At 35.5% G+C, this 16,777-nt stretch overlaps 1 protein-coding gene across 5 annotated transcripts in view; it reads right to left on the bottom strand.

The window, feature by feature from the left end:
• Positions 1 to 16,777, bottom strand: part of Atpalpha (sodium/potassium-transporting ATPase subunit alpha) — a 63,470-nt gene that overhangs the window by 16,853 nt on the left and 29,840 nt on the right. Inside the window, exon 1 of one of the 5 annotated variants that reach the window (XM_018453538.1) lies at positions 16,504 to 16,667. The exons of 3 other annotated variants lie outside the window; for them this stretch is intronic. In XM_018453538.1, coding sequence (XP_018309040.1) covers positions 16,504 to 16,515 — 12 coding nt within the window. In that variant the 5' untranslated portion in view covers positions 16,516 to 16,667. Of the gene's footprint in view, positions 1 to 16,503; positions 16,668 to 16,777 lie in introns of those variants that run through there. One more of the 5 variants, XM_018453540.1, reaches the window with a different exon arrangement.

The following is a 16,777-nucleotide window of genomic DNA, read 5'->3' on the forward strand; positions in this document are numbered from 1 at the left end:
ATCATTTACGAGTTCACGGGTCGAGTTATAGAATTGGCTTGCTAGAAGCGGAAGTGGTCGAGCTTTGGCGACGGGCAGGAAAACGCGTCGAGTCTCAGCGATTAGATCGCGTTCTAGGACTGCATTCGTTACGCAGTCCTCGATACGATTTCGCATTCTGTATTTTCTGTTTTATATTGCGTATTTTTATGAAATGACAACAAACGATGTCATATAAAGTAAGATTTATGCCTAAATTCTAAGCAGACTCGTAAAAGGCTCGTAACATATTCCTGTAAGACTTGTAAGAATTTTTAAGTGTTTATGCCTTTATACAATATTTTTACAGACAGCTTTTTAATAGCTATAAAATTTAAAAGAAAATCGTATAGATATTTACGAATAATCGTACGTCTTACGATACATACGCATAAAATAAGAATACTAATCATAAGTTCTTATATAAGTTTTATGAGAACGCGTTACGAGTCTTACAATTCTGATTAGAATTGACCCATTAATTTTAATGCCAAATTGAATTCTGCGCTCTCTCTCTCTCTCTCTCTCTCTCTCTCTCTCTCTCTCTCTCTCTCTCTCTCTCTCTCAGTTTTGTAATACAAAAAAATTAGGGTGAAGAATAAATTACCAATAGAGCGACGCTATTCGCTACTCTTTCAAGAAAATTGTTCATTCGTTTCATTCGTTAGTTTGCACTCGCTTGCCTAGATTCAGCTTTACAATGGTCGAGTTGGCTAAGACACTCGTCCCGGGAAGTCGAGAGATCCCAGGTTCGTATCCTGGCTGAGGTAATATTTTTCGCAATAAGCTCTTTATCAAATTAATTTAGAGAGGATTATATCATATATAGGAATGTCCAAATGTTTCGGCGCCATATCATTTTCATATTTATATTATTAATATCTCATCGATTGTGGTTAATGTCCAAACGTTTCGGCGCACAGTCACATCTGAGATAATTAAATTTAAAAATTAGGAATATTATATTCGTACATATCTAACTTTGATTATGGCGCTCTTTATATTTATGTATAAATAATACTCTTATCTTTCTAACTAAGTCACACATTATTAATTAACAATCCTGAGTAATACATTTTTATTTTGAAAAAAAATATTGTAAATCCAGATAAAATATCACTTACTTCGTCTAGTCTTATTTTTTCAAATTAGATATAATTAGATTTAACGGAGCATGTGCTATACGAATTCTTAAAATTTATTCGGAAGAAACGAGAGCACGGTATTTCTTTTACAGTTGCATAGAGACATTGACTTAAGGCATTAAGGATTAACTTTCAACGATCGCGTCGCGGCGCCGGCGGCGACGTCGGCTCCGACGATAATCGCGACGACGGCGACGCGGCAGTAACGGCGCCGTATGAGGGTCGACGTCGCGTGTCGTTGCCAGAATCGACTTAAAACGTGTTGAAATCCTCTGCAATTTACAGTGTATTAACGATACATTAATACACGATGAAAGATTAAAGAGCAATTTTACGGTTGACACGCTATTACGATTAACGCACGCACATTTTTTTTATGTAAATCTTTTTATCTACATAAATATGAAATGAGATCAGATTTTCCTTTTTAGTTCTTAAGCTCAATCTATTTCAACATGGTCGACAGATCGTCATCAAATTGCGGTAGACTTATATATATATATATATATATATAAATCTCTTTCACTCTCTATTATTATCTAAACTTCTCGAGAATTTCGACCTCGAAATATTCAAATATTCGAAGCGTGATTTTAAAGAGCGATCTATGCTCTATTTGCCGGTTAAGCGAGGTGATGATACCATATCATTCAGGTTGATACTCGGATGATAATTTTCATAGCTATCCAATCCCTCTCTCTCCTTCCTATTTCGTGCTACTTTCCTCGTTTCTCCCTACATTATCCACCCTACTGTTTTTTTCTCTTTCACCCTCTCCCCCCTCCATCTCACTTTTTTCTCTTTCTCTAACGTTTCTCACCGATTCGGCTCTATTTCTCTCGAGCCGCGGGTCGATGATGGCGATACGGAATCATCGGTGGAAACGCGCATGCGACCTACGACCTAGCCATCTCTAACGAGCGCCTCCCACTGTCACGGATCAATACCCAAGTAGGGCACCACCAGCGGCTCTATACGTGTTCTCTCTCCTTCTCTCTTTTCACGTCTCGTCTCGTCTTGTATGATCTTGTCTTGTATAGTCTCGTCTCGTCTCGTCTCTTGTCCTCACCCGGAGTATGGTGCACTTAATAATGTGCATAAGCACGTTGATACACCGTGATCCCCATGATAGCGCACCCGAGAGACACACAAGTGGGACATCTTCCTACTTTGGTGCAACTTCCATCAAATAGTCTGGATCACGTTGAAATCAATTATCGATATTCGATAATAGAATCGAGAGAACGTACCATTCAGATTGATACTCGGATGATAATTTTCATAGCTATCCAATCCCTCTCTCTCCTTCCTATTTCGTGCTACTTTCCTCGTTTCTCCCTACATTATCCACCCTACTGTTTTTTTTTCTCTTTCACCCTCCCCCTCTCTTTTTTCTCTTTCTCTAACGTTTACGTAAGTAAACTGATACCGATAGACATACTCTTGACACTAGCCAAATTTATCCTCATATATAAAAAATAATATTGGATAAAATTTTTGTATACCCGAGAACAATAAATGATTCACTCCGTAATGTTTACCATGTGTTGTATAATCCGTATTACCAAACAAATTTTATTACACTGACAATGAGTGATTTAACTTTACGATCCAAATTGACAATCATATCGTGCAGCTAATCTTTTAATAAATCAGGTTGATGCTTATCAAGTTTATCTCTAATTGCCACCCGATATCCTCAATAGATAGCTCCAGATGTCCGCCTTATAATAATAATAATGTATGAAAAATTTGTTAACATTGATAATTTTTAGATGCATTTCAAAATTTGCCGTTTCCAGCAACTTTATAACTTAAGACAAAATATGTTCTGCAAATTTTATAAAATTTTACAAACATTTAGACGTAATTATCATATCATTTTTTTATATGTAATATTGTATAAAATGTTCTATATTTTACACATAAGAATTTCTGTAGCTCTTTACTCTACTCAAAATAATTGTAAACAGATGTAAATTAATAATTTAGACAAATTAATTGCAAATAAAAATAAATTTCAATAAGTGACAAATGGCAATATATCCATATCCATCTTAGAAGTCTAAAGAAAGAAGGGAAACGAGTCATACTCTTTTATTTTATATCGATCGACGAATAAATGTATACCGGGATTCTCAGAGGCTCCGATTATAATGCGAAATGTACATTTAAAAATAGCCTTACTTCACAAATACTCTGCACCTTGCTAAGTCTCACGGTGATGGTGCAAAACCGAATACGACGTATTAATTTCCTGACAAAATGAAGATATCTTTGTAAAATACAATGACCGTCGTCGTCATACAACGCACGTGCTACGTTGAACCATATTTCACCCACCACAAAGCTAAAAACCGATTTCGTAAACGGAGCAGGTTTAAATTATTTATGAGAAAGATACGTGCGCGCGCGCGGGCATTTTATCGCTGATCGATATTATTCAACTCGCATCGGTCGTGACACATCGTGAATATTTAGGCCTGACTAAACTCTCCCTCGGTACCCTCAAAAATTTAGAGACATCACTGCCTATGACAGAAAAACATCATTTGTGTAATTAATATTTGTGTAAATGAAAATGGTTGTAAAATTTCCAATTTAGTAATCCAATTGATTTAAGGTTTAAATATTCATTATTAATATATCTTTCTATCTAGATAAAAAAACATCATTGTGGATACTAGATAAGTATGATTGATTACTTTGGCGAGAAAGACATAATATGAAGGCATTACAGAATTTTTAGTGTGGCCCTGCATGCACCCTCACACATTACTCACTCTTGCAACTGCCGCGAGAAGAGATCTATGCGTGTGACGTCATCGCGTGTCTCTAGACATACGGGATACAGTCGCGCGCTCTGTTAGGCGAGTGCTTCCCGTAGGTGTAGAGACACGCGATATGGATGAGCGTTTGTTTTAGGTCGATATTCGGCCACTATCGCCGTTCAGAACGCGAACACCACGTTGCCATGCAACGGCTGACTGACTGACTGACTGACTGGCTGGCTGGCTAGTCGTCTGACTGTGTGTGGCCTTGCACGCACCCTCACGCATTACTCACTCTTATAACCGCCACGAGAAGAGATCTGTGCGTGTGACGTCACGCAGAGTGCGTGGCACAGGACGTTTTACGAATTGGGCCAAGAGGGAGAGATTGGTCATTTAACTCGAGCACACTACGTGCCTCCTGTATGCATCAAATGTGATTTATCGGACAAGTCGATTTTTCTCGTCTCAGATGCATCTATTGACAAACTTTCGCGGATATTACGTAAGGAATAATCACAATTTTATATTTTGGTTACACCGAATATACATATATGACAAGATTTTTATGATAATATTTTAATGGTCTTAATTCATTCGGTAAAGAATTTAATTTAATTTTAAAATTCGATACGAACACAACCCAACGAAATTTTCAATTTTGACCATAATAAATTTCTTCAATTTTTGTTGTGTTTTATTATATTTCTCGCCTTGTGAGTATTTAAATATATCGAAGAGAATACATTTTTCTTATACATCTTATGCAATCCCTTTGGCGATATTTTTTTCGCGCTCTCTCTCTTTCTCTCTCTCTCCCCCCCCTCTCTCTCAGAAAATTCAATTTCCGCGAAACAAGTCTCGTATATCTTGAAATAAACAGCGAATAATTTAAAATAATACATCTAGCAATTATAAGCACGCAATTAAATAATGTTACGCAAAAAGTAAATAACGTGCAATTTCGAATAAATTAAAAACACGAACAATGTGTCTCGAATATGTGCCATTATTTTTTTCTATTACTTTAATTCATCAATTTTATGTAATACCGTTCAATTAAAAATATTCAAAAGACACAAATTACTTGTTAATCTCTCGACTGCCATCTACAAAAAATTCGCATCGTTTACCTTGAAGAAATTGAATCACATGACTTGATGAAGCGCGTTTTATCGATGTGTTCGCGATTCACGTATCGTCTCCCGGCGCATATTTGCTAGAAATGCGTAATTAAAATTTTTAACGAATTTTAACGAGTACGGTGTAACAGAACGAGATGTTAATCGTTGCAAATAACATTTATATCGAACAGTTTCGAGTCCGAAGAAGTAAACAGCTATGATCGAAAACTATGTACAGAAAGCACACTGTGTGCTGTTTAATGGTAATTGATGAACTTTATAAAAAAAAGTGCAAACAAACTTAGTCGGTTGAGGTTTCCGATCAATTTACGTAATACTCCCACACGTAAAATAAACGAGGACTGTTTATGTAATTTTTGATGTCTTCCTTGAAAAGGAAAATATTTTGTAAAACTGTATGTAATTTCTAATAAAACGTAATAACCATGGAAAAATATGAAAAATTTTAAAATTATTTTTATACTATTATATAAAAATATGTATATAACTATTATAATATATCACTGTACTTATATATCATTTTGATAAAATATTGTGATAAATAAATATTCAATAATTATAAAATTATAAATTTTAAAATTTTATATATAATTAACGGACATTATATAATTCACACAGATAGACATAATTATTAGAGATAAGAAATCTCAAATGTATTACATCAATAAAGAGTCCGAGAGTCCAAGTCAATTGTCAAAGTTTTACACAGCATCGCTTGTGACAAACGAATAATTAAAGAGTCAACTGCAGACGCGTATTCATCTATTTTGCAAGAGAATGTATCTTAGGTACTGGACAAGTTGGGAAAATATTTCCACTTTAATTATATATTTCTCATTTCTGCCTAGTACCTATATTTACGTGAAGAATTGTGTCACCGCAAACTGTGTTTCGCTCTCTGATTCAATCTTATCCTAGATTAAACTTCGCGAACTCATTTTTTCAATTACCGCAATCCAATTATTCCACCATCTGAACCGCGTAAATGACTGATGGATTATTCAATACGAGTTATGAAGCGAACCTCGAACATTCGTGAAATATTTTTAAGGGCGCGTTCACACCTTGACAGAAAACCAAAAAGCGGAAAAGCAGTGGCCAATCACAACTCGCGCTGGTAGTAAGTGGTACAAAAAGCCGAAATTTTCAACTATCAGCGCGAGTTCTGACTGGTTACTGCTTTTCCGCTTTCTGTTTTTCCGTCAAGGTGTGAACGCGCCCTAAGACACTCACGGAATCAAATTAAAGAATCAGGCATTGAAATCCATTGCGACTTCAAAATAACAGATACAGATAAGCGAGAATCACCTTTCATTTGGGGACAATGAAAATGCGAAAATCGGTACGTGGTATACTCTACTCTTTTTCACCGTGTCTGCGATATTTATGGTACAAATTAAATTCATCGAGATTACATCCCCGTAAAAGTATGAAGAAACTTTGAAAATCCGTTTCTATCGATAGTCTCATCGGTGATGCTGCGCGACGTGATGCGGCGAGTCGAGATTCTGTGATTAAAATTGGATTTTCGTCTATTCTCGTCCGGCCGTCCCTGAAAGTCTTTGAGACATTGAATGTATTTATGTCATAGCCGTTAGAAGACCTTCTCTTTCTTTCCTTCTTTCTTTTTTCTTTTTCTTTCTCTCTCTCTCTCTCTCTCTCTCTCTCTTGCGCGTGCGCGCACGTGCATCATCTGACACTTTTTCACTGATGCAGACAAGAGGCGCGAAACGATTGACATACAAGCAAGCGAATGTATCATTCGCATTTCATCAATAACGTGTATCTATGCCTCAAACAAAAGAAAGATTAATTTGATGCAACGCGTTTCCGTACACACACTGGCTGCGTTCGGAAACGTCGCTCGGATGCCTCTCTGATGCCTCGGATTTATCATCTGTCCTTGTTTAATATTACATGCGCAGCCACTGTCGTCGTATTGTACGAGTGACATATCACAGTTTCCGTTGCTTTATAGAAAAACGACTTTTATTAATTTTGCAACATATAATTACCCGAAAATATTATCATCCTTATACAATTTTTCTCAATACACGTTAATCGTGATTTGTTTTATTTTACCACAAAATACAGATTACTTAAATATATTTAATATGTAATTAATAGCATAAATCAAATATCAATTTTTTTAACGTATTTCAAGAGTATGACCACGCGATTATATTTTAAATTCAAAACATACGAATTTACATAAGAACATTAGCGTGTACAAAAGTGTATAATTAATAAGACACGATATACAATAAATTCATTAAAACACATAGAAATTTACATTCTCTTGATCTTAAATTCCTTTATGTAAATCAACATGTGCAATGACCTCAATATGTTTCGCAAATTGCATTTTGGATTACCCTCCATATTGAGGAAATTTTGTAATTTATAGTGATGGCGTGTACCGACGTGCCATGGAAATTTTCGCAATACGATTTTCTCATAACAACCAACACGCGATCACTTATTAGTTAGCGCGCTTATTGACACAATCTATCTCAGGATCGATATAAGAATCGATTTTTTTCTTCTTTACCTTGACATTCTTAGTGTTTTAATTTTTAATATGTTGCTGAAAGTTTATCATCATAAACCACGCGATCGGAAAAAATTGAAACAAAATTTGACACTGGTAAAGCGCCATCCGCGTTTAAAAAATTATTTTTTTGTATTAAAGAGACGCATTTTCTTGCAGCAAAAATTATATTTTTAAATAATTCATTTATATTCCTTAGTTTCAAGAAATAACATAGATATGTATCATGTACAGTTCTTCTCGTGACATAAGAAGAAGGAACAATCGCAATGAAATGAGTTTTCTGAGATTATCTATTGAATTTACTATCTAAATGGATCTATGTCAAAGATCGAACGTGTGTGAAATGCAGAAAAAAATATATACGCAAAACGCGTAGATGCAACGCATGCACAATACTTCCAATGAAAATTTGCTTAACTACTCATTCATAGCATGCGAGAATTTTAACTAAAACCAGAACCCAGAGATGCAAACCGAGCCGAACTAAAAAATTAATCTATTCTGTCATCTAATTTGATTGAATTATAGCCAAAATTAGATTCTGAAGATAAATGCTTGAATATATAAAATCACAAATTTAATTTTAACACGCGCGACTCTAGTTTTCTATACAATATAGATTTCTCAATAAAAATTAAATATTATTATTTTTACATATATATCTTTTTTCTCTTAAGTATGGCTAAATTAAAACTACAACAAAATTTAACAAAAATCATTATTTAACAATTTTAGAAAATATATAAAATCGGAAAACTTAAATAAAATGTTGACTTGTATAATCGAGGTACCGGCAAAAAATATGTTTAATTTATATTTCGATGAAAATTCTCAATTATCTGTTGATTCATTCATTGGATAGAGGGAAAGGTCGATAGTGAAGGCGTGCCGATGCATACACATGCATGCAATCGCTATTTTTCTTTTCTATACGACACCGGTACTCGACCGGTTCGTGCTAGTTCATTTTAGTTTCGCATCGAGTTTGAGATAGGAAAGAGAGGAAAACAGAATCGCGCAGCATAATCTTACGGACGCAGAGAATATCGAAAAAGAAGAAGAGAACGATGCCGTGCATCCTGCATTCAGGATTCTAAAGCTACATTTCATCATTTATGATAAAACAACGACGTTCTATATAATGCTACAAGAAATTAAACTTTTCCCATTTATTTGGAAAGGCTATATCTATTATAAAGAAAATTTAAAGATTCAAATTTAGGTAAGAAAAATACTTTAAAAAGTGCTCCGAATAATTTGAATAAACACGAAGAGAATATTTGTTTAATAAATGTGAAACGAAAACAAACTTTATGAACGATATCTCTAGCAAAATTTATTAACATAAAAATTTCAGTTCGAAAGAATGAAAGTTTCATGAAAGAATCATTTTTTCAATTAGATTGTATCTTTGTATAATATAATGTTCAAAATTAATAACCAGATTTCAACGACTACTGAAAGTTAGGATATCGTCTTTATATAAACACAACTCGGTATATTGAGATAATAATAAAATTTTTCAAAACATTAAATGTTTATTAAGTAAACATTTAAGAAAGTAACACATCTTAATTCCCTCAATAGATACAATATACTTTCGTAATTGTAAAATCGATATATTCGATCACAACATATAAACGCGTACACCACATTCAAACTCGTGTGAAAGTTTATAGTTTGATAATTTTCACTTTTGACCTATTAGAACCTAAAGTTCCTACAGACAAGTCCCTTTTGTGTGTTACTGTAAAAAAGTTCCTTAAGTTAATATCCATATTATTATTCAAATTGCATCAATTGAGTGATATTAAATTTTTGCAGAATCGTAATGGATATTAAAAAAAAGTTTTATTCTGTTTCCAGGTTGTACATTTTCCTAATTACTTCTCTGATCTAATAAAAGCATTCGTCATTTCAAAAGAGCTACAATTTAAAGATCTTAAACAGAAATCTTCGAGGAAACAATTAAATCCAATGGATCACAATTGGATTAACAGACTTTGAATAAAGAGATAACTTTAATCTGTCTTTAATTTGAATTTTATCTGAATTTTCAGGATTAGAATAAAAATTAAAATAATGTTTAATTAATATCAACATGTTATTTAAAAAATAGACAAATTCACATATTGTTTTGTTAAAGATATCTAGAAACTATTGCAATGAAACGACGCAGATGTAACAAAATTTTGCATAATTGCCTTGTTATCTTATTAATGAACATCGGAATCATCAAACCGAGTTCATTCATCGTATAACGAATGCCAATTGTCATGACGATGATTCATTTAAGATCGTAAAAGTTTTTTAACTTATATTTAGGATAACGTAAAATTACAAAATTTCCGGAAGCGTCGCTTTAATTTTGATCACTCGTCAGACAGATGCTAAATGAATCATTATGTGTACATACCTACCTACATACATACATACACACGTACACACACATACACACACATACATACATATATCCATACATACAGTACCGGTCAAAATTATATCACCTTTCGATTTTTTAAGCATAACTTTTGTCAAAGTGAATCGAATGCGCTCAAATTTTAGTAGTTAGATTTAGCGTTTTACATTATGATAGATACTTGCGGTGCTCAAAATATAGATGAACGACAAGAGAAAGTCATCATAAAGGGCCACAAACAAAGGTGGACGTACATAAGAAGCTCGATCAGCAATTTGGTATTTCCAAATCAACAGACCAAGTTTCTTAAGCGTTGAAAGATTTAGCGAAGCTATGTTAAGAAGAAGAAGAGCGGCCAACCACATTACACTACTTTTCTCGTCGATCGCAACATCCTTCGCATATCCCGTAGTAACCCACATCGTACGGCGCCGGACATTGCTGACGAAATATCGACTTCTGAACAATCTAACTCGTCTGTACAGATCATACGCCGTCGTCTGCAGGCCGGAAGACTGTGGCAGCCCGTAACGACAACCCGTGAAGAAACCATTCATTTCCGTAAAGAATTGGAAGACACGAGTGAGCCAAAGCACACCTCAACTCAACTAGACATCTCAACAATGGTCTGATGTCTTCTAGAGCGACAAAAATAAGTTTATGTTGTTTGATAATGATGGTATAACACGGATTTGTCGTTCCAGAAGGCGTAAAATCATTGCTGAGTTGATTAGTTGAAGTGTGCTTTGGCCCACTCCGCTTGCGTCTTCTAATTTTTTGCAGAAATGAGTGGTTTCTTCACAGGTTACCGTTCACACAGTCTTTCGGCCTGCAGACGACGGCATATGATCTGTACGGACGAAAAAAATAAAAATTAAATATCGTTTAATTTAAACTATATGTACAATAGTTTACATATAGTTTACATATAGTTTATAGTTTACATATAGTGTACATATAGTTTAAATTAAACGATATTTAATTTTTATTTTATTAAAGTATGTAAAAAAAGCGAACAAATAGACGAAAGATGCTGAATAACAAATAAACAACTGAGACTGAATCAAATGAAAATAGCAAATTTACGCCTGAAGGACAATATAGTGGTCAAATAAAAATCTTTTTACTGATTATTGGAATTAACAGAAAAAAATGAAAAAGAAATTCGCATTTACGTCACCAGTCATAATCAACTTCCGACTTAATTCCGATTATTTTTAATTATTTCTACCGAGATTTCTACGTTAAACCAAGTTGCTTTTTCTATAAATTAATTTCTATAAATTTCTATAATTTTATTTTGCAAGCTCATTCTATCTTCCTAAAATGTACATTTTGAATAGCCACGTATGAAATGTTTTACCAAAATAACATTTCAATAATTTAAAAATAAGTGTAATAAGGTAAAGAGCCAAGCGGAAGAGAAAGAAAATACAAGAGACCTTCCAATTTAGTATCGAGCATTTTATTTCCAGATAGGACTTGCGCTCTGAACTGACGGCCCTTAAATATACCATGGATATCGATCCAGCCGATAGTCGAGTTTCGTTCCAGTTGAAAGCTGGTGTGCTATTCTAAGGATGTTACTCGGAAATAACGCCCGAATCATCGCCGTTATTACCAAAGCGAAGTGAAGCAAATTAAAACAAATGGAATTAAATCGAAAGTTAAATATCGTTGATTCGATGAAAGGAAACATTTCTCCATCTGATGCAAGGTCAATATCGGAAATCAGTAAATATTAATTATTCATCGATAAAGCAAAGAAATGTGAAGAAATCGAAGTGACGTTTACATCAACAATGAAAACGAGACAAATATACAATCGAAATTCGAAGAAAAATTCACCCTTGTCTCGTCGCGATCGATTCCCTTCGACGATGAGCGGCATCAACAACTGCCATGCGTGTCGTGTGCGAAGAAGTTTCGCCGGCACGTGACATGATACCGATCGAAATGTCAGGTAAGTTGCAGGTGAATCAACGAATAGATGCTCCAGATACAATCATGCCGTAATTTTGGCGATATCTAAATGCTACACAGGAAAGGCACGCCGAAATCGTTCACAGTTAGATGAAACAAATAAATAAGATATCCTAGCAAAAAAATAATAAATTTCATGTCATTAAATTTTTTAATAAATTAAATGCCGAAAAGCAAGATTTCTCTAATATCATAACTGATTAAATCTGCAAGACTTATAAAAAGACCTGTACATCCAAGGGTTAAGCACTCAACGGTCGAAGCAAACACCGGATAGTCACTGAAATCCTGAACGATCCGGATAATACCGGATGCCTGGCAAGGCTATCCAGCCACCTATCTTGCTGTCCATCTTCACATACTTGTTTTCACAACTCTTTCGTCTCTGTCCTACACTTTTCAAAGTTTTAATTGATAAAATATTACATTGCTACCAAATTTTTAATTTATTTCTTCGAATTTAATGAGCGATACATAGTTGAATAATATTTCTCTACCTTTTATTTAATGCCAAAACATAAATTATGTCATCCTTTTATGCTTTCTACTGCACAGAATTAATTACGTGGTCTGTACGCTATTAATGATAGTATTGTCCTAAGACACGGGTCCTAAGACATAGTATTCATATCTTGCAAGACAGTAAACTAACAATAGACATAGGAAAAAAAATATCATTCAAAGAAATCCAATGAAACGTGTCAACGTCTTTATTACCACGCTTATTACTGTAATGCACGCATAATAGATAACATCAAATAAAAAGTGGATGATTCTGACATTGCGGAAGAATGATAAGAGATACTCGCTACCTCGACGTTAAGATACAGATGAATTCATACAACTCAAACACAATGTAGCAATTTAATTCTGTTTGGCGTGTAATTATGTCAATAAGAGTAATTTATGTATACACCAAAACAGTACGATATTTGTGGCATACATTCATCGTAATAAATTATTAAAATTTGCATTCACAATTTGCCCAAAAGTTTAGATGAAAATTAATTTTCGATGACTTAAACAAAGTCGAAACGTTCGTATTAATAAAGAAATAATGTTATAAACTTATTATTTGGTATTATTATACAGAAATAGATATACGCTAAATTTAACCGCGTTTGCTCTCAATTGCCCATATCTCACATCGAAAATTAATTCTATTGAATCTGAGAGCCTTTGTCAAATTAAAATTTTGATGTTTTATATTAGATGAAAATAATGTTTCTGAAGAAACTCAAGAAATTCTAAAATATATAGTGCATCCCAAATATATAGTACGAGAAAACTACAGTAATACTCAAAGATTTATTAATGCAATAATTAATTAAGTCTCTTCAAAGTTCAAAGAGAATAAAATTTTGACTAGCGATCGAGTTTTTATCACAAGACATTTAGAGGATAGACCTTAACCTACAAATAGAAATTTATGTGTGGAATTTTTAAATTCTTGCGAAAATTAAATTTAATTCTTTTACGGGTCCTGAAAATGCATAAAAGGGTCAAAGATTAAATCATTTCGTGTAAATACAGTAAGATGCAACTTGTTCGCGGAAACGCGCGATCTAAATGATCTATACATGACACCGATGACGTTTGACGAATGTTAAACATTATTGGCGATTCAATGTCGTGCAGCACCGCGAGATACGTCATTCACGCGTGAATGACTATGACGACGGCGACAACGATGACGGTGGTGATAAATAATAAAATAATCGAAAGGCGAAAGTTGGTCCAAGAAATTTCATTGAATAGAAAACATCAGTAAGGGCCACTTAAAAGAATCGACCTTCTCAATTAAATACGATATCTATATAGATTGTTATATCGGAGCCTAGAGAAGAAAAAAGAAAGAAAAATTACATTTATTTCACATCCTGACACACTATCGTATCTCATCCAGAGCACTGCCGGCACTGAGATAGTCATGCGAAATTAAGTAACATTATTGACAGAAATCAGCCCTCTCAACATCAAGACAACTGAATCTCTTTCTTACGAAATATTTGAAAGATTTGAAAGAGATGGATAAAACCCCCTAAAAACTGGAAGTGAAAATTAAATTTTCTGTTCATTTCATAATAAATTTGGACATGATCATACCGGAAAGTTGTAATGAAGTAACCATTATAGAAAATTAGTAGAAAATACCGTTGAGGAATGGCAGAGATACAGGAAGGAACACGAGGAATGGTGGAGCTCGAGGGCGTGTCGCGCTCGTGTCCCTCGAGATTACAACTTGTTTCGACCATCAGTATAGAATTATTATCGTCATTTGTATTAGTATTTTGAAAGTTGAAATAACAAGCCAAATACAAAATATGCAAAATCTAAAAAGCGTTGAATCAAAGCGTTGAATCATCTCCCAATTGGGAGCTAATTGGGATTTACTACACAGATCTAACCTCACCCCAACCATTCAAAAACTAATTATGTCAGAAACAGTTCAACTGCACAATTTTACAAATTTTACAAATTATGTCAAAAACAACAGTCATTGACGTATTACTTAAGAATGATAGCATTATCATAGTCATATGATAACAATGTATATCACACACATATGTATAGCATAGCATATTTATGAATATTGTAATATTATAAAAAATTGAATCATTTTAATGCAATTTTAATTCAGATTCGGTAAATCGGAAATTACGGGGACCGTTTTGTAGGTACGGAATACATATAAAAACGAGTTTATACGTGTGGATCGTTAACGAAACAACCATCTTATTTTCGATTTCATGATATCAACTGTATCTGTTGAAGGTACGATTCCTCCATTTCCCGAGGAGCTTACGTGCAGCACGGGTTCGCAGCGATTGAACTTTAGCGCGGCTCTAAAAATAACGGTCGCCGTCGATCCATCCTTCCGCTACTGCCACGACGACGACGCGCATAATTAATCGATCCGTTCGTCTTCGAGGAGCATTTCCGAGAATAAAACAACAACCGACAATGCTTATTGAATTCATGTCTTTACCGATCATCGGCTAGGATCACTAATATGGGACACCCACCGGCGACGAGACATGAGGAAAAGCGTTTTCCACTAAGAGAGGCGATCTTGCGACCCATAGCGAATGAGCTTGCGTGCGGAGCAATCTGCGCAGAAGCGCGCCGAGAAAATCACTAAGCGCATATTTGCATCGGACGGAACGATCGAAGAAAAATCTCCATCGAACTCACGGATCGGATGATTCTATCGTGCTAATCACCAATGAATTTTCGCGACTGCGATGTATCGAATATCTTCCGAAAGAAACTTGTTTTATAACAAAGTCTGAAAGTCCGAATGTCCGAAGAACTTCCCTCTGATGAAAATAAGCACTTCCGAGGAACTTGAAAATCCTTTGAAGATGTCTCGACGATTAATAATGTTTCTAATTCCCCAACGAGTTCATCTGTCATTCGTTTAGTAGAGCACGAGGCAAGCGTGACATCACACATTGACATTTAGATAAGCGCGGCCAAGTGTCCACACAAGTTCTTCTGAGAAAAGCGGCGTGAAGGAAATGACTATATAGGTTTTTAACAATGGAACAGGGAGAAAAAATCCACGATACGAGCATCGCAAAACTCTATTCCATATTCCACCAAGTGGAATTCGCAAGAATTAACGAACGAGAGGAAGGCGAGACACACGAAGGGAGAAGCCATGCACGAGACAGAAATGACAAGGACAGAACGAGGAAGTTTTCGATTTAGAAATTTCTCACTTTTTCCTAGTAACGACACTAACAGAACTAATAGATCAGCAAGAAGTTTGACAGAAACTTAAGGGAAAAAGAAAGAGGGAAGGAGAGAGAATGAAAAAAAGATTTGGAAAAGACACTAGGTCCGCTGTCGAATAGGTACTTCGATCTAGGGAAAAAAGGAGTTAGAGAGAGAGAGACAGAGAGAGGAAGATAAGGAGAGACTTCGGAAACGTGTCTTTCTCTCTCTCTCTCTCTCTCTCTCTTTCTCACTGCATGCGCGCGCGCGTTCATTTCTGTCTCACATATTCATCCTCTGGAAATGTATTCGTCTAATTTTTCCAAACTAAATCTAATTCACTGATGCATAATAGAAGAAGAAATTTGCGAGGTGTGTCACCGCAAATATCACTATCCGCGGAATCCCTCAGTTCGAACTGTCATTCGAATCAGCTGCGCTTGACTGACAGATACCCTCCTATCATCTTCTTTCTGTAAATCTCATTCTCTTCTCCGTTCTCCGCCGTATGAGTGACAGCTCTCTCCGCACAGCCTCGCAAAGCAGTGCAAGTTCATTTCTCAAAAGCTTTGTAGTCGCGATGATTATTTGTTCTTTTTCTCACGCACACACATACACGGAGCACACACATGCTCTCTCTCTCTCTCTCTCTCTCTCTTTCTCTCTCTTTCTTTCACTCGCTCGCTCGCTCTCACTATCCCTTCCTCTCTCTTTTGCGCTATTCGTTGAGCAAGCTCTAAGCACAAACCTTGTCACCCATGGCTGCGGCGAACGGTGTTCGGTGAAAGATAGAGGATCAGCAGCACGACTTCGGGTGGACCAGAGACTGACTGGCGTTTCGTGTCGTCGAGGACCGCCGGCATCATCGACCCGTATTCCCCACTGCTGCTCACCTACCCCCGCCGTGCAGTCGCCTCCCTACTCTTTTCGCTTCCATGCCCGCCCTCCTCTGTTACCAACGGTGTTCATCCCGCGCGTCATGACCCATCTTACTTCTCTCTCTCTCTCTCTCTCTCTCTCTC

This window comes from Mycetomoellerius zeteki, unplaced genomic scaffold, assembly GCF_001594055.1.
Source record: "Mycetomoellerius zeteki isolate Tzet28-1 unplaced genomic scaffold, Tzet1.0 scaffold39, whole genome shotgun sequence".
Lineage (NCBI taxonomy): Eukaryota > Metazoa > Arthropoda > Insecta > Hymenoptera > Formicidae > Mycetomoellerius > Mycetomoellerius zeteki.